The sequence below is a fragment of the Pipistrellus kuhlii genome, unplaced genomic scaffold, assembly GCF_014108245.1.
Source record: "Pipistrellus kuhlii isolate mPipKuh1 unplaced genomic scaffold, mPipKuh1.p scaffold_m20_p_22, whole genome shotgun sequence".
Taxonomy (NCBI): domain Eukaryota; kingdom Metazoa; phylum Chordata; class Mammalia; order Chiroptera; family Vespertilionidae; genus Pipistrellus; species Pipistrellus kuhlii.
The window spans coordinates 9,515,545-9,541,029 of record NW_023425521.1 but is presented as its reverse complement, the minus strand read 5'-3'; the positions used below and the strand labels follow the sequence as shown (position 1 = coordinate 9,541,029).

Genomic DNA, 25,485 nt, shown 5'->3' with positions numbered 1-25,485 from the left:
TTTCTATATTCTACTTCTTTCAGATCTTGATTTTGAAAAGAGATTCGATTTGGAACAAAAGCTCTGTGTCCCTTTTACAGGAATTTTAGAAATCACATCATTAAGGAATAAGCAGTTGACTTGCAAAGTAGCAGCTGCTGTCAAGGGGCTTCTACAGTTTGAAAAAATATTCTAAAAGTTACCATTTTTTGTCAAAATATTTATTTTGAAATTTCAAATAATACTAAAATAAGAATGTGTTTTTAAGTATATATATGTATTAAAAGAAGGTGTAAGTAAAAAAATAAACACTCACCTAAACTTTTTTGGAACATAAAACTGTAACCTTCCACTATTTTGCTGTGCTTTACTAAAAAATACAGATGGCACAGCTCTGATACAGCTTTAACAACTTGATTATAAATTGCTTTCAAAAGTAATTTATTTGGATTTTCCATATCCTTTAATGAATTGCAAATATATTAACAAAAGACTCCCCCCCTCCCCAAGACTGTACAATTTCTGAAATAAATCAGGAAAAGCAAAAAGACACAAAATTACATTGTTTCAATGCAAATAGAACACACACATCACACCCACACTTGCATTTTCCCAGGTTTCCACAAAGAAAATGGGTCACTATACTTCTCAGTGAGATCCATACTATACTCTGGCTAATCAGAGACTTCCAAACTTTTTTCTTCAAAAAGAGCATTTTTTAATAGACTAAATACTGGTTATCACTGAGTTTTTGTTTAAGGTATAACAGCAGCATGGTTCAAATATTACTTGCAGTTCTTGGGAAAAAATAAAAATTTTAAAGTAATGAAATACAGAAAATGTAGGGACCACCTTTCATTATTTTGAGTACCATTGTTTTCATGAAAAATTATTTTCACCTTTTAAAATCCCAGAGTTTAAGAACTATTTCTAAGGGTGAAAAATATCCAATGCCACAACATAACTTCTGAACAAAAGTATGTGTGTGTGTATATATATATATATGCATATGTGTGAAAAGCTTAGAGAGAGAAAAAAAAGATGTTAAAGTACTTAGTATTTTTTCATTTCCTTCAAAGTAACTTCTGAAATTCGAAGCAAACATTTTGCTTGGTCAAAATGTGTGCTTATTCTGGTTGTTTTATCCCCATTTCGTGCAGGGGTGAAGTGGGAGAGAAGCTAGAAACAGTTATTAGGTGGGTATAAGGATTCAAATACCTAAATGACTTTGAAATTAAGTATGAGGAAAAATAAAATCATGCCAAGCTTGGGCTGAGTGTCCCTCAGTCAACGACTGCCATGGTGTGCCTTCCATAACTATCCTTTTATTCTTGTCTCAAAATTAGTACCAGAAAGACTCACACTCACCTCTGGCACAGGACATAAATTTCTACTTCAAAAAGATAACTAATTAAATATCAGCAAATTATTTTCTGAGTTTACTTTCCCCTAGGTTTTATAACATGGAGCTCAGGTTGAAGCTTTCTATGAAACTGATATTTGATACTATTATAGAGTTGGCTTTTGATTTGCCAATAAAAAGGGTAAAAGAATATAAAATTAAATATTACAGAACTAATGGATAATAAAACGGAATATTTATTAGAATCCAAGTGCTGGCCTTTGGAATTTGTTATGATTATTTACTCCCAATCTTTCCTTTTCCTTATAAATTGATTTTTAAGCAGCACATACACATAGACTTAGCTAGGAAATTTTGTTAAATACCTTTCTGGCACCCAATACCTAACTGAGACTCAGTCTTGAATTCTTTTATAATAGTATCTAATCCACATTTAAATGAGTAGATTAATAGTAAATGATAGGAAATTATTGAGTCTGTAGGTTAAATTTTTTTCACATCTTCTGTAATCTACCTCATTTTCACAGCTTGACTAATACAGGTAACCAGTAGATAAGTTTATCCTTCATCAAATAATCAAAATAATAACTGTAGGCCTGTCATTCATAGGAAACTATAATTTGTTATATTCTGACATTGGCACTTAATAAAATGTTAACAACTAAAGTTTCTCTAAAATTTTCAATACATTACAATAAAGGAGATACACAATTTAAGACTTTTAAATCTGTTACTGTGAAATTCCAATAATTCCCATTTTATTACACATAATTAGATCTTTAAAACTGTGGCCATTGCCCAAAGACACCAACCTATATATGAAAAACTCAGGAGAGAACATATCTCCTTCATAAGAACTTTTTTTCCCCAGCTAAAAATTTCCAATAACATAAACCCAAGCACTCTCAGTAAATGTTTGGTGATTCACATTACTGAAAATAATTTGAAGCAGAGAGAGCCGAAAAGAATGAAAATGACCTCAACCCAAGTTAAGTATACATTCTTGCACCCTGCTTAAACACTTAGAAAAATCAAAGGGATACTGTCTTGAACAAATATAGATCCAAGGTATGGTACAATTCTGATTGTATTAAGGCTTTCACTATTATGATTTCTTAAAGTCTCTCTACTTTAGTGTTCTCATTTTTATTCCTATGGTGAACTTAAATGGTTATCAAGGGTCTTGTTTTGGCTTTTCAGTGGGCAATCACTCTATCATCTCTGAATGTTAAAGGTGATCCCACAGAGCTCAGAGAAGAGGCAATACGGCAAGGTCCAACTTTAAAGTTTGCGATAACGACAACAATGATCAACACTTTGAAGCAAGATGAATAAATTAAATTTCTTGGTTAGACATTAAAGCATTCTTGCCAAGAATAAGTGTACACTGTATGGAGGGATATTTGATTCCTAAACATGAGTCCCAATATGTCCATTACATTTGTTTATGGGAGACACTGCAAGTTTAAGGTAATTTACATTCCTTGGCAATCAAGTTATTCTGTTATAGGCAATGTCTTTTATTGTTCCATCTGGCACTTTCTAACACCATTCTTGAAGAACCTAGAAATGAAGGTCAGTCACTCTGTTTATCAGGAACAGAACCAAATAAACAAAAATCTGGAAAAATGACCAAGAAAGTCTGGTTCATCACTGTTTTCCATATCTAATGGTTCCTTCAGATAAAACATAACTCTTCCTTCCATGATAGTTTTCCAGCAAAAGGAGATTAAAGAAAAAAGAAAGTTCCCCACCCTACCCCCTAAATTGTCATTTATACTGGTGAAAGAGCCAGTCTTGTTAGCAGCTAAATATTGCACTGCCTTTCATTCTGTGTACAGTCAGGGTCCAATGAAAGTGGCATATTCATTGTGTAAGTAATGGATGATGACACTGCCGGCTCAAGAGTGAAGACTCAGTATATGGAAGGACAAGAAACATGTCAGCACTAATCACACGTCCAGTTGTAAAAGTCTGATTTGCAGAAGTTAAAATTCATCACTTTCAGCTGCATGAAGTTGTGTGTCGTCCGCATCTGTCATGCTGCTCTCCTGGGATTCATCAGTTCCCACTTAAAAAAATAAAACAAAGTCTACAGTAAGGTGTCTGACAAATATTTCTTGTTCATGAAAACAAGGAAAACTACTGTACTCAGAGAAATGAGACTTTAAATATCTTTTAAAAAAAAAATCCCAATACCCTTTAATAAAATACAATTAAAGCTTCTTATTTTACAGCAAGGTATGAGATAAGTTTATTGCATTTAACCTTTAGTTTTAACTACTAAAACTGCCTCTCCCTAAGGAATTCCTCATTCTTACCCTAGGAATTAGAACTAGTTTTCTGAAGCATTAAAAAAAGATTAACATTTCCTTCACTTTGGGGATAGTCCCTGATAGTCCACAGAAATATGAAATTTAACATTCAGTTTAAAAAGTGTTATTGGGATGTTAGAAATTATAATTTTAATCAAAACCTTGCACCGAGTTTTTTGGAACAAAGGTATAGTAGTTCATCTCATCAGAAATCACTCAATTTTCTTATTAAAGAATGTTGACACATGAAGTCTTGGTTCTTCACTGGTTATTTTAAGATATACATTCAATTTAGAGAAAGTATTTACTCCCTTAAACTATAATTCTTTTGATCCCTCCACTTGTCTTGACATGGATTTTGAATTTGCCAGAGCTACCCAGAATTTGAATAGCCACTACTAAAGATCTGTCAATAACTTACTAGTAAAATGAGCATAAATTATTATTCATTCACATAGCACTTACAATGTTTTCAACATACCATCACATCTATCATCTTTCCTTCCCCACCCCAAATACATTCCTAAAAAGCAATAAGGCAGGCAATAGTTACGTATTACAATATAAACTGGGGCTCAGGTAAAAATAAGCAATGAATTTGTCAAAGTCACATAGCAAACTTGAACCAGAACTGAGACTAGTTATCTGACTCCATATGTACTTTCTTATTTTATCATCCTGTCCAGTTTCCCTAAAATTCCATTTGGTACAAAGAATACACCAAAGTTAGAAAAATAAAATTAAAGAAACATCTGGTCCATCTTAACTGATGTGGTGTTTCACTGGCTCTGGTTTGAATAACTGCAAACAATACTCACTGATCTGTTCTTCTTGGGTTATTGGCTCCTCATCATCTGGAAGGTAACGCTTATCAATTGCCTCTTTAATCTGGTTATTGGCTCCTTTAGGATCTAAATCCATAGCCCAAGAGAAATTCATCAGGGCGAGGTGTGTCTGACCTAACTTCTTGTAAACCTAAAAATAAACAACAGCACTACATTTTTCATTAAGTTAGGAGCTTCTACTGTAAAATTCTAAACATTTATAACTTAAACTAGAGGCCCGGTGCACAAAATACATGCACTGGGGTGTGGAGAGGGGGAGAAGGGGTCCCTCAGCCCAGCCTGCACTCTCTCCCAGTCCAGGAGCCCTCAGGGAATGTTGGACTGCGGTGGGAGAGGCTCCTGCTACCACCATGAGGCTGGCTTCGTGGTGCTCCCCCTGTGGGAGCGCACTGACCACCAGGAGGCAGCTTGTGCATTGAGTGTCTACCCTTTGGTGGTCAGTGACATCATAGTGACTGGATGTTCTGCCGTTTGGTTGATTTGCATGTTACCTTTTTATTATATAGGATTAGGCTCCTAATTTATATACTATAAACCCATTCTGATGATTAGGACATTTAAATCCTATAGAAGAAAAAACTCATGTCAATTTTTAATATATTCAGATATTACTTTTAGAATTCCTTGCCTTGCCTATATCTCTCAGATAGTGAGATTCCAATAAAATTTTGCTCTAAATGAAATAATGACAATGGAAAAAAATGGACTATAAAAGGCTTGATTAGCATTCATTCACTGTTGTTGTTTTTTAATATATTTTATTGACTTTTTACAGAGAAGAAGGGAAAGGGAGAGAGAGCTAGAAACATTGATGAGAGAAAAACATCAATCAGCTGCCTTCTGCATACCACCTACTAGGGATGTGCCCCAATCAAGGTACATGTCCTTGACCAGAATTGAACCCGGGACCCTTCAGTCAGCAGGCCAACGCTCTATCCACTGAGCCAAACTGGCTAAGGCAATTTCACTGGTTTTTAAAAGAAGTTATTTCAACTCTGAACATCAGCCCATTGTTACCAAATACCTTAACTAACTGGCACCTGGAAGCCCAGTCTGTACTGTAATGAATTTTCTTCTTTTGGTAAGTTTTATTGATAATTGGAAGCTCAGAGCTTTCTATAAGGTAGTCTCAAGTTATGAATTCATTACTGGTCATTGGCTACAAGTGCTAATAAACTTCCAAAGCAATTATGGATGTGTGTACTTCCCCTTTCATTAGGATATATTATCTTTTTAAATGTTAAAACTAAATCCATTCTTTATTCCCAGAGCATTTAGTTCAGAACTCTAGTTGAATTTGCTTCATAGATGTTGCACAATAAGCATTATATTTATTTTCCCAAAGTTAATACTTGTTAACAAAGCCACATAGGACCATGGCCCCAATCTTTACCTTTCCTATTAAGAAGTACACAAGGGATTCTTTGGGAACAATTTGTTTCAATTCTTCAAGTTCTTGTAAAGCAGACTGAAAAAAGCAAAGGAAAACAACATCATCTTAACTAAAGCTTAACTTAAGCAATATAAACCCAAAGACTATTAAGACATATATCTCTTACCTTATATTTTTCATTTGCAAATAAAACTGAGGCTCTGTGAAATTTGCATAGAGGGTTCTTAGGATCAATAACAATGGCTTTGTTTAGGGTATCCAAAGCCTTCTCAGATTTTTTCAGTGCATGCTGAACCTGTAAGAAATAAAGATCCTAACTGATATTTCCTTCTAATATATATATTTTAAAAGCTAATATGCAAAGTGTCCCCTTGGGAGTTTGATGGCTCACTATGATGTGCATTGACCAACAGGGAAAGCCCAGCTGGCAGGAGGAAGGCCCTGATCCCCGGCCAGGCCTAGGGATCTTGCCTGGGTATGAATTTTGTGCACTGGGCATCTAGTACATATATTTTTAAATTAATTTCAGAGAGGAAGGGAAAGGAAGAGAGAGATAGAAACATCAATGATGAGAGAATTATTGATTGGCTGCCTCCTGCAAACCTCCAACTGGGAATCAAGCTCACAACCTGAGCATGTGCCCTGACTGGGAATCAGACTATGGCCTCCTGGTTCATAGATTGATGCCAAACCACTAAGCCATGCTGGTATGGCTTCTTCTAATATTTTTTAAAGAAAAGTGAGACTCAAAAAATGTGACTCAAAACCACAGAAAGATAATAAAACTATTAGAGATAAGGTTGTATTGTCCCACTGGTTCACTAGGTTAAGTGAATTTAGTAATTGGTTACTATACTGTTAGATTATCTCTAAAATCTCCTTCAAGCACTTCACTTTAAAGATGAGAATACTAAAATCCAGAGATGTTAAATAACTTGCCCTGGAGTCAGAACCTTGGTTCTGTGGCTCCAAATTCACCATAATGTATCCATAATGATAATTAAAATCCTAATTTTAGAGAAGACATTAGGTTTACCTTTAAATCTAAAAGGCAACACAAAAATTTCTGCACTATTTAGCTAAATACCCACATTTCAACAGGTCTATTATGGTCTGCTAAGTATTAGGCTTTTTAAAATTGTGTTTAAGGCCGAAACCGGTTTGGCTCAGTGGATAGAGCGTTGGCCTGCAGACTGAAAGGTCCCGGGTTTGATTCCGGTCAGGGGCATGTACCTTGGTTGTGGGCATATCCCCAGTAGGGGGTGTGCAAGAGGCAGCTGATCGATGACTCTCTCTCATCGATGTTTCTAACTCTCTATCTCTCTCCCTTCCTCTCTGTAAAAATTCAATAAAATATACTTAAAAAAAAAAGTTGTGTTTAAGACCCCTAGAAGATTTGACTCTAAACCTTACTAAACTTGTTTTACTCAAAACTATTACACTTTTACCTACTTTAGGAATTTATTATAAAAGTAATTCTTCTGTCTTACATATTTGAAAACCATTTGATCTGTAATACTACAGAATAAATTATTTTAAACAACTTTAAAAAAAAAAACACCAAGCCTCACTATTCATTCATGAATATATACTTATATTCTGTTGTGCTCCTCCTTGGATGAATTATATGTTAGAAATAAAGTGGAGTGAAGAGATGTGGCTGTAGAACAAATATCACTGTTAACAAGAATGTGATAGTAGGCACTGCCAACATCTGGTTGCTAAATTCATCTATGTGATCTTTGCAGAAGGTTATTACTACATGTGGCCAAATACTCTGCTCAGAGGATTGAAATCTTTTTTTTTTTTTAATATATTTTATTGATTTTTTACAGAGAGGAAAGGAGAGAGATAGAGAGCTAGAAACGTCGATGAGAGAGAAATATCGACCAGCTGCCTCTTGCACACCCCCTACCAGGGATGTGCCCGCAACCAAGGTACATGCCCCCAACCGGAATCAAACCTGGGACCTTTCAGTCTGCAGACCGATGCTCTACCACTGAGCCAAACCGGCTTCGGCAGGATTGAAATCTTAAATACTAGTTTTCTAAGAGAGAAAAGCATACTCTTTTAACTGAAAACCTCTTCCAATAAGCCACTCAAAATGTTAAAAATGATTTCTTCCACAATAATTTTAGAAAAAAAGCCTACTTAAAAAAAAGTTTGCCCTAGCTGACTTGGCTCAGTAGATAGTGTCGGCCTGCAGACTGAAGGGTCCTGGATTCAATTCCGGTCAAAGGCACATGCCAGGCTTGCGGGCTAGATCCCCGGTTGGGGGTGTACAAGAGGCAGCCAATCAACAACTCTCTCTCATCACTGTTGTTTCCAAATCTTTCTCCCTCTCCATTTCTCTTTAAAATCAATTAAAGGAAAAAAAAAAAAAGCCAAAACTTGTTTGGCTCAGTGGATAGAGCATCGGCCTGCGGACTGAAGGGTCCCGGGTTCGATTCCGGTCAAGGGCATGTACCTTGGTTGCGGGCACATCCCCAGTAGGGGGTGTGCAAGAGGCAGCTGGTCGATGATTCTCTCTCATCGATGTTTCTAACTCTCTATCCCTCTCTCTTCCTCTCTGTAAAAAAATCAATAAAATATATTTAAAAAAAAAAAGTCCAACTTTACTAAAGGTTATCATTTGATTTCTTCATGTTAAGTGTTGAAAATATGTCAATATATTTTCTCTATATTTTTGTATAGTGTCTAATTATAAAAGTTATCACATCAATTTTAAAGAAAATTATAAAGAACTAGGATTATTCCCCAAAATGAAGAGTAAAATTCCAAAGAACACAATTTCCTCATATTGTATGCCCAGTCCCACAAAACCAAATGTGTTGAGAGAAAGATAAAGGGGGGGTGGGGAGGAAAAGACAGAGGCAAAAGGAGAGGGCAAGAACAAAAAGGGTATTGTACTTATAGAAAAAACTAATAAATGAGATTTTAATAAGCAAACATATCTTCTCTCCTTACAAAGTACAACTTATCATCAGATACATAAAAAAAAAAGTATATAAATATAAAATTGTTGATCCACATTACCTTATATGAATTTTAGGCTAAAACAGGAAACCATTTGCCTTAGGGTATTTATTAGTTAATTTAGAGCTAAATATTAACATGAAAAAGTACTTTCAAAAATATAAATTATCTAATGTGAGTCTTAAGATCCCTATGAGGTAGTCAAGGTGGTATTATTTGTCATTTATAAAATAGAAGCTCAGAGAAATTAAGTGACTTGTCTAAGAGATAAGTATACATCAGTTATTTCTCTTTATGTCAAGAAAAACATAGTATTTTTGGCTGCAAAATAATCCAGGATATTGTTTCAAGAATAACAACAATTTAAAAAAGCCCTTATATAGCAATTAAGTCAATAAGAAACACATTTTAAAAGGGAGACTAATTGAACAATATTTAGAAAGCTACTTACTACTCCAATGTGGCAAAGTAAAACTGAACTTTGAGGGTTGATATCAAGTGCTTTCTGGAAATGCATTTCTGCAAGGCTGAATTTTTCTTGCTTATAATAAATCATTCCTAAACCATACCTGAAAGTATAAAAGTATAATTTTAGGTATATAAGCTGTGGTGGCTAATTTAGTTCAACTAATAAAAGAATTATGTATGGAATCTAATAAACCAGTAGAAAAATAGAAAAATCATCTAAGCATTTTAGACAAGTCACTTTTACAAGAGGTAACAATAAAATCCATCAACCAAATAAAAGTATGAGGATGTGGGGGGAAAGAAACCATGTTCTTAAGCCAATCAAGATTTAATAGCTGCTTTGTCATGAGTGGTTATTATATGTGTGCCAATAACTTTGTAAAATTCTTCACATAAATTATCTCATTTAATCCTAGGAGGAACCAAGGAGATCAGTACTGTTATCATTTACATTTTCAAATAGAAAAACTAAGACTTAGAAATGTTAACTTAATTTGTCCAAAATATATACCGAATAAGAATTCTAACCAGATTCTTCTTTGATTCTAAACCCTAACCTCCTAACAATGCTATTTCCATATTCTTTGTCCAAATATGTATGTACTTTATATAATTACAATATGCAGTGTCATGTTCTGCTTCTCTCTTTCCACTTACTGTATCAAAAACATGTTCCTATAGATTTCAAAATTATAATTTTAATAATATAATAATAAAAGTATAAAATAATTATGAAATTATATAATTATAATTATCAGATAGACCTCAAAATTATAAATTTTAACAGCTATGTAATGACATAGTAAGTTGATATACAGGTATTTCTCCTGAATTTTCAAATGAACATAATATGACTGATTTACATTAAGGAAACTTTCTTGGCTATAACTAGATGATGATGAGGAATAAGCACCAAATGAATAAGAAGAATATCATACTGTATCTGCTTTTAAGTGGCTTTGTTGATCACTATAATGGTATTAGAGGTAAAGAAAGCATATAAAAAGCTCTGTTCTTTTTTTAATATATCTTTTTACATTTTAAAAACTGAATTCAGAATTCAGAGAGGGAAGGAAAGGGAGAGAATGATAGAACATCAATGATGAGAGGGAATCATTGATTGGCTGCCTCTAGCATGCCCTCTATCGGGGATTGAGCCTCAGCCTGGACATGTGCCCTTAATGGGAATCAAACCCTCAGTCCACAAGCGGATGCTCTATCCACTGAACCAAACCGGCCAGGGCAAAAACTCTATTCTAATAATGGTGAGAGCAGGGATAAAAAAAGGCTTTGGAGTTCAAATAATAAATTTACTTAATGTTTAGATATTTATATAGTTAACTAAATTTCTCAATATTTAATTATTCTAGTAAAAAAAACTCTCTAAACATTCCTTCTTTTCCCAAATGAAACAATTATTTTTACAACATGATTTTTGATACAGTAAATTTTTTTTAAGAATAAAATATAGCAGAACAGACATTACATATCTAAAAAAACAACCAAGTCCTATTAAGAACTGAATTTTTAAAATATTAGAGAACTTTATATTTATATGAAGAAAAGTCAGTGTTGGAAAGGCCTGATGTTTAACATACCAGCGGAAGCTAGCACTTATCAGGCCATCTAGCATTACAAGCAATGTTAACTATTTAGAAATGAGATGAAATTCATTAAAAATATATAAATATCAAAAACTATTTTAGGATTCTAGTGCTTCTGATTTAGTGAGAAACAGAATAAAATTCAATTGTTATACTGATTAACCCAAAAGATAAAAAACACAAACATGTCTGACAAAATTACCACATAATTACAATACCAAAATAACTTCTTGATATTTGAACTCTGTAGTTATTCAAGAAAAACACGACAAAATATCAATAGTAAATATAGTGCTGAGGCAGAAATAAGAACTCTCCCATGTTTTCTTCGTTTGATAACAATATGAGCCAGTTAGTAATTTCCTATTTGTCTACTTGTGTACAAGTACAAAAAAATAAAACCTGCCCGCCTGGAGTGGCTCAGTGGTTGAGTGTCGACTTATGAATTAGGAGGTTACAGTTCAATTCCCGGTCAGGGCATAAGCTCGTGTTTTGGGGCTTGATCTTCATTGTGGGCATGCAGGAGGGAGCTGATCAATGATTCTCGATCATCATTGATATGTCTATCTCTCTCTCTCCCTTCTTTTCTGAAATCAATAAAAATATTTTTTAACTAAAAAAGTAAAACCTGAGTTCCTAATATACTTAATTAACTAGAACTAATACTTAATAAACTAGAATACTACCAAAGATTAACAATTAGTATATAGTTTCAATGCTTACATTCTACTATCCAATGGATGAATTATACTATTTTTCTTCATTTTTCATCCTAATCACCATTTTAGTGTTCTTAAAAAAAGTAAGAAATCAAAGTAACAAAATCAATTGTTTGCAAAAGTCTTATAGGAGAAAAGTTTGAAACTGCTGAGTATAAGGACCTGGTATTCTACTATGATTAGTTAGTTGAAGAGTTTGTTAAAGGTATAAACTTCACATAAAAAATATTTTGGTTAGATATTATCAACCAGTATGTACCACTCTTAAGTATTAGTAATCAAATTCATGACAACAGAGAGCTATCTAATAAGAAAAATCACTAATATCAGCCCCATTAATAAGACACTGTCTTTGCACTTTATTAGCACTTACCATGCATTATAATGTCTAGGATTGACTCTGATAGCATTTCGAAAACAAGCTAATGCTTTGTCTAATTCTTCAGTTAAGACAAACTCATGCCCTAATAGAGTATAGGCATAAGCATAATTTGGATCAACCTGGATAGCTCTCTGGAAGAATTTAATTGCAATATCATGTTCCCGTTGCAAACTGAAACAGTTCCCTGCAGCACACCAGGCCTTAAAAATATGGAAAAAACAAACAAAAAATGCATAATTAAATTTTTGTTTTATTTTTTTTAACAAACAAATCTATGGCTAAAATTAGAACAGAAAGATGCAAACTGGACAGTTTTAATAGATATAGTCAATCCTCATTATTCATATTTGCAAAATTGCCTATTTGCTAAAATTTGAAAACCCAAACCAATAGTTGCAGTGCTTTAATGGATCTAAAACATGGGTTGTCCAACAGGTATAGTCTCAGTCTCAGTGAGGTTAAAAAAACCAAAACAACTCCTTACCTTATTTTCATAGGTCAGTGACCAAAAGAGAGAGACTATAGGGAGGGCAATGCAGAGAGGGCTCAGGTTCTGGGACCAGATGGACAGTTTGAATCTTAGTTCCGGCACCTGTTTGTATGGTGGCCTCAGAAAGGCACCTTAACATTTCTGCACCTCATTTTCTCTTTTGTAAAATAAACAAAATGTATCAGGCTGAGTTGTTTTTAGGATATAAGATTATAATCTATAATCAGTGTATATAGGCACACGTGCGTACGTGCTTATTTCTCCAAAGAGCTCAGTATATGCTAATTCATTGTTCTTAAAGACTATCCTATATAATAAAAGGCTAATATGCAAATTGTCCCTTCAATAGGGAGTTCAACCAGGGGGTGGAGCTAGCTGGCCAAACACCTGATGCCCCCCCCCCACCTCACCTATGCACAAATTCGTGCACTAGGCCTCTAGTAGAACATAACTACCAAATATAATAGGAATTGACTTTTATATTTTAAGTTTAAATATGTTCTAAAATTACCACTAAATATTCTTGAGATACACTAAAATACAATTCTTACACAACTGCACCATGTGAATGAATTAATTTATGTCTTAAACTGACAATTAAAATTACTATTTTCTTTCAATTTAAAATGACCAATTTCAGTCTATTTAATTTCTGCTTAATGAACTCTAATCTTGGTGATAACAGCAATTTTAATACAGCCAAATCTCTATTAATCCTATTATAAATAAAATACCTACTTCATGATTTTCCTATTTAGGAATCTGTAACATCTATTTTAGGACTCTCTTCTTTCCTGAGTCCTGTCTACAGAGAAGGGTATGGGTAATATTAAATGGCATTTGAATTATTTAGTTCATCTCAATTTTGTAACGGTCATTTAATAAAAAATAGCTACATAAGTAAAGTGTTTCAGTAACATACCTCTGGTGAATTTTTATCCATGTCTGTTAAGTCTTTTGAAAGAACTGAAAGAGCAACATCCTTTTGAAGATGCCACAGTGTTGTAGAGTAGATCTCCATGCCTTCAACTCTGTAATTCTCAATTCTTCTAACCTCTGAGAATATCCTTTCAGCCTTAAATACAAAAACTAGTAAGGGGAAAACAAGTTGACACAATTTACATGTATATAGGGAGAGCACTGGGCTCTCTTCTCATAGGACCTTCATGCCTCCTTGTTTTATGGTTGTGTGAGTTAGTAATAACACAAGGCCAAACTGAGCAACTTTTCATGGCAGGTCAAATGTTGATATAATCACATTCACACTTAACTTAGTTTTTATACACAATTCATAGTAGAAACATGAATTCTGAAAAGAACTCTTAAGTTTCCACACACACAAAAAGGTCTATTCAAAGTTACAATTTAAAAAGGACAAGTCAATTATTTTATTTTAAAAAACCACATTTCAAAGTTTTAATATTATGGCTTTACAGACTAACTTTCCCTCAGAAAAGGTGAGAGAAGAATAGGTAACAAAAAAAAAACAAAAAACAAAAAAAAAAACACCTATTTTTGTACTGACTTTTATTAAGAGGTTGTGTTGAAAACTTTAGAGGAAAAACAGGTTCAAGCATGTTGAGCACTTACTATACCCACCAATGTCACGTCTGCCAGAAATTGTCCCTATCTAGTAATTCTTTTTTCCTTTGTGGCACTCTCTTGACTTAGGGTCCCTCCTGAGCTATCAGCTCAAATGATTTCCTCTCCACATTCACAGCTCCCAGAGCTGTGCTTCTCTCCCCCTGGAGTTTGAGACTTTGGTTTATATAAAACCTATTAGTTCCTTCATTTATCAATTCAGTAAGTTCAAAATTCTGAAAGTCAAGTTTAGTTTAGAATTAAAGAATATATGGTCTGTTCTTAATGAAATTAAGAAGACATAAAATAAGAAAATAATATTTCTAAAACCAAGAGCTTAATTCTAAGAAATGGCCATATACTATCTAGGATAGCTTGATGACTTGTAACTTCCCTGAAATCCCCTATAAGTTATACAGATACAATTTTCAAACAGGCACTGATTACAAGAAGACAGACCTAACTATCAGCCAAATACAGATTTCGAAAATATTTTCAAATTTTCCAGAATCTATTTTTTTCTTCTGAAAAGTGTTTGTGGCATAGACAAGAAAATACCAGACTCCAGCAGCAAGCTAACCCTCAGGTCAGAGCATCTGTCCCTGGTGATCAGTGCACATCATAGCAACTGGTTGAGTAGCCTTAGCATATCATGGGCATATTATGCTTTGATTGAACGGCCCACAGGACACCTAGCATATTAGGCTTTTATTTTATAGGATATGAAATGCCAACTATTCAATCCAGTAAGAACTCTGAATATAGTAGAAAGAATTTTTACTAGAAATATCTATTACATGGTAAATATATATTTTCAGGTTCAACTGAGTTCAAATGTTCCACATAAGAATGTATGCAACCCTGTCCTCAACTACAGAAAAGAAAAAAAAAGAATGTATGGGCCCTGGCCAGTATGGCTAAGTTGGTTGGAAAGACATTCTGTATACTTAAAGGTTGCTGGTTCAATTCCTGGTCAGAGCACATACTGAGATTGAGTGTTCAATCGCCAGTCAGGGCAAATATGGGAGGCAAGCAATGGATGCTTCTATCACATCGATGTGTCTCTTTCTCTCTCTTTTTTTCATTCTCTCTCTCTCTCTTTCTCTCTCTCTCTCTCTTAAAACCTCCCCCTCTTAAATCAATAAAAAAAAAATTCTCGGGTGAGGATTAAAAAATAAATGTATGGATGACTTCGGTTATTCTCTACAAATCTACTTCAAGTAATCCTAAAGAATTTAAATCCCTCACCCCTTAACATAAGAAAGAACTGTATTTATAAATTATAAATACTGAGAAAATATAGACATTACATAATATTGACCTTTTAGATCTAGCCTTGCCAAGCATAGGCATTAATTACATTTCAGTTATGTGTTAAAAGGCATATATAACTGTTTTCTATACTTACTTGCATGTACTCTGAAAGTTCAAAATAGGCTCTTCCAATTTGGCACAGTACCCAACCAGTATTGTAGTGATGAGAAGGTAGGTGGCTCAAGATATTTATAGCTTCTTTGCAGTTGTATGAACACAAAGCTAAATAACCTTTCCCCATTTCACGAAGAAGGCTCATCAAACCTTCTAGGAGAAAACAATGTAGTAAACAAAGGAGAAAAGACAATAAAACAGCTTGGTTTTCTAGAAAGGCTAATTATAAAATCATTCATTAAAAATTCCAACATTTATTTAGATAAAATGAAAGTTTAGAGAACATAAAAAAAAAACTTACTTAAAATAGTGAATAAAATACAAAGAAGATATTCAGCATTTAAAACAGACCTGCTGCTGCTTTCTGTAGATTAAATGCCTGGATCTGAGGTGTGATTGTAGAGATTTTCCCTTCTGAAATGATGGAAGAATCCAATTTTGTAATTTCCAGGCTATCATTTATGTTAGGTTGAGTTATTCCTCCTTTATTAGTTTTACTTTTTGTTTTTCTGTTTGGGATTTTAGGTGGAAACTTCATTTTTAATTTTTTGCTATTCTCCTGTAAAAAAAACAGGAAAACCCCACACTTGTTACACTCATGTATTTTAGACATTCCCCCAACCCTTTCTCAAATACTAGATAAAAATAAATGTACAACCTTGGGTATAATTTTGACTGATGTGTATTTTTCTCAGAAAAAAATTATAAAGACAAGTTTTTAAAGTCATTTAGTTTTAAAATTCCAAAAATAATTCATATTAACAAGTGTTTAAGATAAATTAGCATTAAATGTTGCTCTTTTCTGAAAGTATATCATTTTCATTTATTATTTAAAAATAAGAAAGTAGATGTAATACTATTTGCCTCAGAGCATCATAAAACTATTGACCTGAATGTCAAAGATTATCCATAATATTTGTCAATGGACCAAGGAAATTTACCAAAGACATGAGACGCTTTAATTATGCAAAGAAATGTGTAAAGAAAATTTCTATTTACTCTTCTCCCAATTTTCACCAATGACAACATCTGACATAACCATAGTACATCATCAAATCCAGGAAACTGGAGTTATTATAGTATAATACTATCAACTAAACTACAGACCTTATTTGGATTTCATCAGTTTTTTACATGCACTTTTTTTGGGGAGGGTGGATGTGCACAGATCTATGAATTTTATAATATGTATGGATTTGTATAATCCACTGCCACAATAAAGAAGCAGAATATTCTATCAACACAAAGAAATTCCCTTGTGCTATGCTTTAAAAGTCATATCTTCCCCTAGTTCTAACTACTAAAAACCACTGATCTGTTCTCCAACACAATTTTGTTATTTCAACTAAGTTATAAAATATTTAATAAAGGACAAAGAAAATTTACAAATGTTATATAAATGGCTCCCCAAATTAAAAAAAAAATTTTCCACAGTCAATTTATTTATTAGAAATTGAGTCATCGATGAACAAAAATTTTAGAGGGGAAAGCATTACCTTGGTTGTAGAGCTGTCACTAGTAAAAAGTCGTGAACTTCTTCGAGGCAGTGCATTTGGGGGAGATGTGATAGTGGGGCTCAATACCTGAGGTGTTGTACTAAAAATATATATATATAAAAGTAGACATTAAAAAAAAACTTTTTATGACCATAAACTGTTGCTTCAATTTAGTATATTAAAAAATAAACATTCAACATGTTTGCACTCTAAAGTTGATGAGTTTGGTTAGTCCTTTTCTCATCCCTCTATGAAAACTCAGATTTAAATACTATTTGTGTTACCATAAAATAATAATTATACTACAGACTTTTGCTCTATCTGAAATTGCCAATTTAAACTTAAAACAACCCACATAAAAATTCTGGGTCAATAAAAGGTAAACTTATAAACCAATTATCTCTAGCCCTCATTTGCAACTATAGCAAATTAGAGAAAAAGGAAAAGATAATTGGCCATGGATAGTTTAAATGTAGGGATATTTCCCAACAAATACCACCAGAACAACTTATACTTGAGAAGTATTTCCCTATAAATTCAAACACATCAAAATTTATAGAACAAAAGAAATATAATAATCTCTTGGGTACATTTTTTTTTTTTAAAAGGATTCCATGAACCTCAGAATTTCTTCAGGATAGAGACCAATGACTCCAGCATCCTATAGGTTCCATTTCCATGCACCTCTCTTTTTTTTTTTTATAATAAATATTTTATTGAATTTTTACAGAGAAGAAGAGAAAGGGATAGAGTTAGAAACATCGATGAGAGAATCATCGATCAGCTGCCTCTTGCACACCCCTTACTGGGGATATGCCCGCAAGCAAGGTACATGCCCTTGACCAGAATCGAACCCGGAACCTTTCAGTCGGCAGACCGACACTCTATCCATTGAGCCAAACCGGTTTCGGCGGGTACATTTTTTTTTTTAATGTATATAAACTTTTTGTTTTTTATTTATTTTATTTTTTAAAATATATTTTATTGATTTTTTACAGAGAGGAAGGGAGAGGGATAGAGAGCTAGAAACATCAATGAGAGAGAATCATCTATCAGCTGCCTCTTGCACACCCCCCCACTGGGGATGTGCCTGCAACCAAGGTATATGCCCCCCACCGGAATCGAACCTGGGACCTTTCAGTCCCCAGACCAACGGTCTATCCACTGAGCCAAACGGGTTTCGGCAAGAATTTCTTTTTTCTTTTCCCCGGCAAGAATTTCATTCTTAGAAAGCAAATATCTGTGTTTTCCAATGGTCTTAGGCTCTATAGCAGCAGTTGAGAACACAGATATTTACATTATGATTCATTAACAGTAGCAAAATTAGTTATGAAGTAGCAATAAAAATAATTTTTTCATGTTGTGGGGTCACCACAACATGAGGAACTGTATTAAAGGGTCGAGGCATTAGAAAGATTGAGACCACTGCTCTAGAGGCTTCGGAGGTTGTATGAGCCTGTCAACACTTTAATTTTGTATTATTGTGTCTAGAACTGTGAGTGAATAAATTTCTGTTATTTTAAACCATCCAGTTTGTGGTACTTTGTTTCAGCAGCTATAGGAAACAAATATAGAATTAAGTAGGTAATACAGAGAACAAAGAATTATTAATAGTCTATGTTTATTAGTGTATTAGTTTAGTTTTTTAAAAAAATATATTTTATTGATTTTTTACAGAGAGGAAGAGAGAGGGACAGAGAGTTAGAAACACTGATGAGAGAGAATCATCGATCAGTTGCCTCCTGCACACCCCCTACAGGGGATGTGCCCGCAACCAAGGTACATGCCCTTGACTGGAATCGAACCCAGGACCTTTCAGTCCGTAGGCTGATGCTCTATCCACTGAGTCAAACCAGTTTCAACTGTTTGTTTAGTTTTTAAGTGAAATGTATAATTCAATAAATGTTTTAGGTATTCTTTAGGATTAGCATATACTCAGCCTATATAAAATTACTCTGCAGGAGACCTCAGGCTCCTTCTCATAACTGAACCCCAGGCAATTTGCCACCTGTCTTCAAGATGGCACTCATGAGGATACTTATCATCCTGCTGCTTTAGAAATATTGAAGCCTTTTATATATATAGTCAAGTTATATGCATACTGTGACTTTTAAGGCTTACGATACATGTCCATACTATTTGAGGAGGAAAGAGACATATATGTTTATAGAAATGCATAACAGGAATGGGAGAATGAAACCTATCTGTACTTGACCTGTGAAGAAGGTCACATAAATAAGAGGACAATTACTTTGGCGGAGTGCTTGGAATATCTAGCTTAAACAAATTCATGAGGCAATTAAACTAAAAAGATATTTTAGCTAATTCCTGTTTTGATTTGCATTATAATGTTCAACTAAAAATTAACACTAGTCTTCTTTAGTAAGTTAGAAATTTCTCAAATTTGACGTATTCAAAATTTATAATAGTCATTCTATCTCAATAGAATTTTTGGGAGAGTCCAAACCTGCCTATATGGAAGTATAGCAAGAAGAGCTGAACAATACCAAGTAATGCACCATAATAAACAAATACCTTGTTTGTGGGCCAGAACTTTGTGTTTGTGCAACAAGAACTGGAGTTACCTCTCGACTATTTCCACTCTGTGAGAAGACAGATTTTGTTCCAGTTTGGCCGATTCTGGCAACAGACTGTAAAACACAAAATGTTTAAGGTTTGTGAATTATAGATTGCATTCTAAATAATAAAAGACATATGATGCTCCCATCTCCATTATCCAAATGCAAGATTTCATAATATATTACTGTCATTTGAATACACAAGCTACCAATTTCATTGTCATTATTAATGTCGCATTAGAATGAACATCAGCCTATTTCTACATTTTAACCCCAGTATTTTTATCTTTATACTATCCTGTCATCTTTTAATTTAAATTTTAAGGAAAGGCTCAAATTCCTGCAAATCATTTATTACATCTTCTCCAGTTGGGGCTAATGCTAAAGAATTTTAAAACAGCTACTATTCTCAAGATTTATGGTCTACTTTAGTATACATAAAAAATAATATAGCCGGGACCGGTTTGGCTCAGTGGATAGAGCGTCGGCTTGGGGAATGAAGGGCCCCGGGTTCGATTCCGGTCAAGGGCATGTACCTTGGTTGCGGGCATATCCCCTGTAGGGGGTGTACAAGAGGCAGCTGATCGATGACTCTCTCTCATTGATGTTTCTAGCTATCTCTCTCCCTTCCTCTCTGTATAAAAATCAATAAAATATATTAAAAAAAATAAAAAAATAAAAAAATAATATAGCCCAGCTGGCATGGCTCAGTGGTTGAGCATCGACCTGGAGGTCACTGTTCAATTCCCAGTCAGAGCACATGCCTGGGTTGCAGGCTCAATACCCTGTAGGGGGTGTGCAGGAAGCAGCCAATCAATGATTCTCTGTTATCAATGATGTTTCTATCCCTTTTCCCCTCTCCCTTCCTTTCTGAAATCAATAAAAATATTTTAAAAATATATAGAATAAGATTTTTAAAAATAAATTTTTTATTGATTTTTTTTTACAGAGAGGAAGAGAGAGGGATAGAGAGTCAGAAACATCAATGAGAGAGAATCATCGATCAGCTGCCTCTTGCACACCCCCCACTGGGGATGTGCCCGCAACCAAGGTACATGCCCTTGACCGGAATCGAACCTGGGACCTTTCCGTCCCCAGGCCGATGCTCTATCCACTGAGCCAAACTGGTTTTCTGCTAGAATAAGATTTTTATAACCCTTCTTTGGCACTTAGTAAAAAGCAGTTCTATTCAGGTATATCCAACTTTTTGAAAATTCATGATTTTCGCCTTTATGAAAAAAGTTTAAAGCAAAAATACTGTTTAGCATTTGTTTTGCAAGGAGCTGTTAGAAGCTTTGAGAGCCTCAAGCAGCAAGAGTGGTTCCAGTAAACTCCTGCCCTGGGAACTACAGCCAGCATCAAGCCACCAGAGCATGGAACTGTCTGTGAACATCCGTGCTTTATTTTGTCACTCATTAGCAAGATATGTCCTCAAGTATGAGAAAATCTCATAAGGATGTTACGTATAGCAAGAAACCAGATGTACCTAAGCATTTCAATTTTGGTGAACGAAATAAAGATGTGCATGCGATGAATTTTTGGTCTGGGAATGCTCAAAATATTTCTTTATAAATTATTTATAATTTATAAATTATAAACCACTTATTTGCTTTAAACCATTTTGGCTTACAAAAGGTTTCATGATACTCTATTTTTGGATAGTGAGGGAAACATACAGTAGTTAGAGGAGTAGGTTTAAAAAGAATTAATCAAATTATTTTCCAGATTCTAAGGATATTGCTCTTAGATTTAATATTTCTTTCTAGTGTATACAATCTTTCATTAATTAGTTTCTGCTGTCTGGAGGGGTAAAAAACCTGTTGCTTACTCCTTTCTGTCTTCTCTAATTATCACCTTATTTCTATTCATTTTCTCACTTAGCTTCTTTATAGAGATCAATGACTATTGAATCAATGGATGTTTTAAATTTCATTACTACCAGATAATTTTCTTCAAAACGTACCTGTTACTTTCATAGCTACTGTACATAAATCTCAAACTGCACATTACAAATAACCATGTTTTCATCAGATATGAAAGCCTAATTTTGGCCTTTTCTGCATTCATCATCACTGATCATCCCTCCTTTTTGAAACTTTCTATAACTTCCAAAATAGTATAGCATATTTATTATCTGTCTTAGCATTTCATTTGCTGACCCCTCTTCCTTCCACTAACTATACTCTTTAGCTACTCTCTCTTTCCTTAGGAGAGCCTAGCCATTTTAACAGCTTTAATTATTATTTCTATCACCAGGCCATAGTCTTTCCTGTATGATTATCCACAGAATATTTTCACCTAATCTACCACCACCTCACCTATATTCCTTCCTCCTTTTTCCTTCTATATTCACCCAAAGGAGAAAACTTAAAGTCAATTTGAGCCTTGTCTAACCAAGAACTATGTACTATTCCCACTAGTCAGTTTGATATTTTTAGTTGATACTGCATGCAGACCTACAAGTATAGCTTTTCTAGGAACATCTTGTAATAGGGTAAGAAGAGAACAGAGGCATAATAAGTAGCTTTTATTATTTGGGCACTGAAATAATGTACCTCTCACTTCCTAACTTCTCCTGATTGCAATAGCTTTCCTAGTTCTGGCCTATTTCACTTGGCATGCTAACTACTATGATACTATGCCTTCTCATAATTGTAATAAACTAATTTCCACAATTATTTTTCATTCTTAAGACAGTACAATACAAGGTAGTTGCCAATTTTAGAGATCACATTTAAAATAATCTACACTTCAACTATTTTACAGTCTCTTTTCACCACTCTTGAAACTTTTCTCCCCCGCTTCCCCCCTCTCCCCCTGGACTCTAAGGAAGTTCAGGAATAAAAGAGTAAAAAAACCAAAAAACAAAAAACAGAAGAAACATGTCTCTAGAGAAGTAAAGGGGCTACAATATATTGGTCATTCATATACTACTATTATTATTTATTTAGGCATGGCAAATAGGCATTTTACACATATAACCTAATTTAACCCTTTGCACTCCGCTGTCCCCTCTCAGGGGACATCGGAATTCTAGCATATCATTCAGATGTCCCCTCTCAGGGGAGATTGCAGTTTATTAGTGATTACGGGGAATTGAGTTTCCGCCGCAAAGTAGCGTCGAGTAGCTGGTAGCCAATGTCCAGAATGGTTCGGAGTGCAAAGGGTTAATCATCATAAAAGATACCTTGCACCACAGATATCTTTTAAACAAATAGCATTTTGACCTCTACTGCCATAGATCTTTATATAAAAGACTATTATAAAGAGAATCTCAAAACTTGTTCCAGTATTTACTGTAAGAATACTGTCAAATAGTTTTCATTTTATTACACATTCTATATAATAAAAGCCTAATATGCTAAGTGTCTGGTCGTCAATCCAACCAATCAAAACATAATATGCTAATGATATGCTAAGGCCGCTCAACTGCTTGCTATGATGTGCACTGACCAACCGGGGGCAGACAGTTGACAGGTTGACCAGTTGCTATGATGTGCACTAATAACCAGGGGGCAGATGCTCTGACCAATAGGTTAGCTTGCTGTTGGGGTCCAGCTGATTAGGACTGAGCAACACAGGTCAGACATGCCCTGGAGCCCTCCTGTGGTTCCTTCCCAGCTCCGATGGTGCACTGGTGAGGTCCCTTGAACTGGTCTGCACCCTCTCGCAATCTGGGATCCCTCAGGGGATTTTGGAGAACCAGTTTTGGCCTGATCCCACCAGCCAGGCCAAGGGACCCAACTGGTACACAAATTCATGGACTGAGCCTCTAGTTTACTATAAATTTACTACACATCTATGAGTAGCCACTATAAGAATTTTATTATCAGAAGCAGCTGGCTTTACATAGTCAGTCTTTTTTCCTTTTAACACTAGGATAATTAAAAAACAAACATGGTAATGGGGACAAGTAAAAACTGTGACATGTATATTTCTTATTTATATTTAATGTGACAGAAACTCTTAATTTCATTAAAAAAAAACATAGGAAATTAAAAGTAAAAATCTGAATGTGTTTATTTGATGTATACTGAAAAGAGGAGCAACCAGGTTTGTGTCTCCAATTATAACAAGGAGGTTATGACAGTGATAATCTTTTACATTTAGATCAATAACTCTAAAGCAACAATAACTCTATAAAGTTAGATTCTCTATGAAATTGCTTTTACCAGGTTGGAATTTTAAATGAATTTCTTTCATCGGTACCAAACTATATCTTACATGGAAAATACCTTTTTTGTAGGGGCTCCGGTAGGTGGCACATCAATTACAGAAGATGTATTAGTGTAGTTTTGTAAATAGGATCCATCTCCAGGACTTGGGGTTTCTAATGGCAAAATCCCAAAACTGAGAAGAGGTTGAAATCAAGGTGTCAAAAAGTCATCAAGGCATATATAAAGCAGCAGTATACTTAAATTAGAAGGTCTAAAAGGAAGAGAATGGCAAATCAGTCTTGGGGGCAGTGAAGATCTAAGGGGCAGATTAAAAATAAGCTATGAATGTAGATTATCACCATAACTAAAATTTAAAATACCAATCAATCAAGACTAAATTGAGCAGCAACTGATCTCAGGAGATTTATTATAGGAGTGGCTTTGTAAAAACTAAGTTCCCAATGATAAAATTTCTTAAAATTCTTGGAATTTAAGGGATTTGGACACTATTACAGAGAAAATGTGAATCCATTTATAGATTCAATGAGTTATTGTCATATGGCTATTCTATTTTAGTAGTTCCCTGGTGCTGGGACCTAATACTTAGTCTATTCTAGCATATTTTTTATTTTGATACTTTTGAATATGTATCCTCTAGGCTGGGTTCCTGTATTTATACATACATATACTTCTAATAATTTTCACAAAGTATTTCACATTAATAGGTGTCATTCCTTCCTCCATGTTTTTGAAAATAGCACTTTACCAACAACCATTGTCTGATTATATCATAAACATTTCAACATTCTAAAAGGTTCACTATTCACTGATGCACAAACATAAAGGCATCTTTTAATGCATATACTAACTCCATATGGCATATTTAAGAGTTTTTAAATTTTCTCCAATATTTAATATTAAATCTTTATCACAGGTACTGTATTTTTTTACTTGATTTTATAGAAACAGAATAGATTTATTATTGACTTATTAAAAGCCTTTATTTCTATAATGATTTAAAAGTTGTTCATATTAATTTATATTTACTAATAATATAAATTATTATAAAATAATTTAATATTATACAACACATTTTAAACTATCTTTTGTCTTACCTGGGCGTTAATGGGCTAAGAGCAGCTGGTCCTCCTAATAAGCTTCGACCAGTTTTTGGTTTATTTTGAACCTGTTTAGACAATATAGAAGTTCCTGTTCCGAGAGGGACAGTATCTGGTGAAATTACAGCTGAATCAATATAAGACACTGAGGAATCTGTATTCAAGGAATACTTTGAATTGGAAGATTCTAAATTCAGTCTGTTTAATTCCTGAAACAGAAAATTTCTACCATGACATTTACAATATCATTTAGTTCATATCATTATTTTTCATTTTCATAATATTCTGAACACTAGACTATGATAGACTTACAATTGTGTCCTGGGGTGTTTCTGTAAGAACCGTCTCAGGTTGTCTGTGAGATAAATTATGATTAGATACTACTGTTGTGCAAGAGTTGGGCAGACAGTTGCTAAAGTTCTGTAAAGAGGTTAATTTAAATGTTTGGTCAGGATCTGGCTTTTCACCTGTGAAGGGAAAAAAAAAGTTTGCTTCTGAAGAAATGAATGTTAATTCTCCACCCCAGTTATGTATAAATCAGTGGAAATAGCCCTTTTCCAGAGTTTTAAAGTTCTACTGATCAAATTTACCT

General features: G+C 34.1%; 1 protein-coding gene across 19 annotated transcripts in view; it reads right to left on the bottom strand.

Moving 5' to 3' along the window:
* Window positions 1-403: 403 nt before the first annotated feature.
* The window catches only part of CDC27 (cell division cycle 27), a 51,184-nt gene continuing 26,102 nt past the window's right edge, over window positions 404-25,485 (bottom strand). For 8 of the 19 annotated variants that reach the window (XM_045586351.1, XM_045586348.1, XM_036451026.2 and 5 more), the window contains 14 exons: window positions 25,206-25,360; window positions 24,891-25,102; window positions 23,854-23,968; window positions 19,575-19,708; window positions 17,040-17,139; window positions 15,895-16,102; window positions 15,524-15,696; window positions 13,457-13,609; window positions 12,036-12,244; window positions 9,323-9,440; window positions 6,062-6,190; window positions 5,896-5,970; window positions 4,476-4,632; window positions 404-3,413 (listed from right to left, as the gene is read on the bottom strand). In XM_045586351.1, the coding sequence (XP_045442307.1) occupies window positions 3,331-3,413; window positions 4,476-4,632; window positions 5,896-5,970; window positions 6,062-6,190; window positions 9,323-9,440; window positions 12,036-12,244; window positions 13,457-13,609; window positions 15,524-15,696; window positions 15,895-16,102; window positions 17,040-17,139; window positions 19,575-19,708; window positions 23,854-23,968; window positions 24,891-25,102; window positions 25,206-25,360 (2,021 nt within the window). In that variant the 3' untranslated portion in view covers window positions 404-3,330. Of the gene's footprint in view, window positions 3,414-4,475; window positions 4,652-5,895; window positions 5,971-6,061; window positions 6,191-9,322; window positions 9,441-12,035; window positions 12,245-13,456; window positions 13,610-15,523; window positions 15,697-15,894; window positions 16,103-17,039; window positions 17,140-19,574; window positions 19,709-23,853; window positions 23,969-24,890; window positions 25,103-25,205; window positions 25,361-25,485 lie in introns of all 19 variants that reach the window. The other 11 variants (XM_045586352.1, XM_036451029.2, XM_045586350.1 and 8 more) reach the window with 9 other exon arrangements.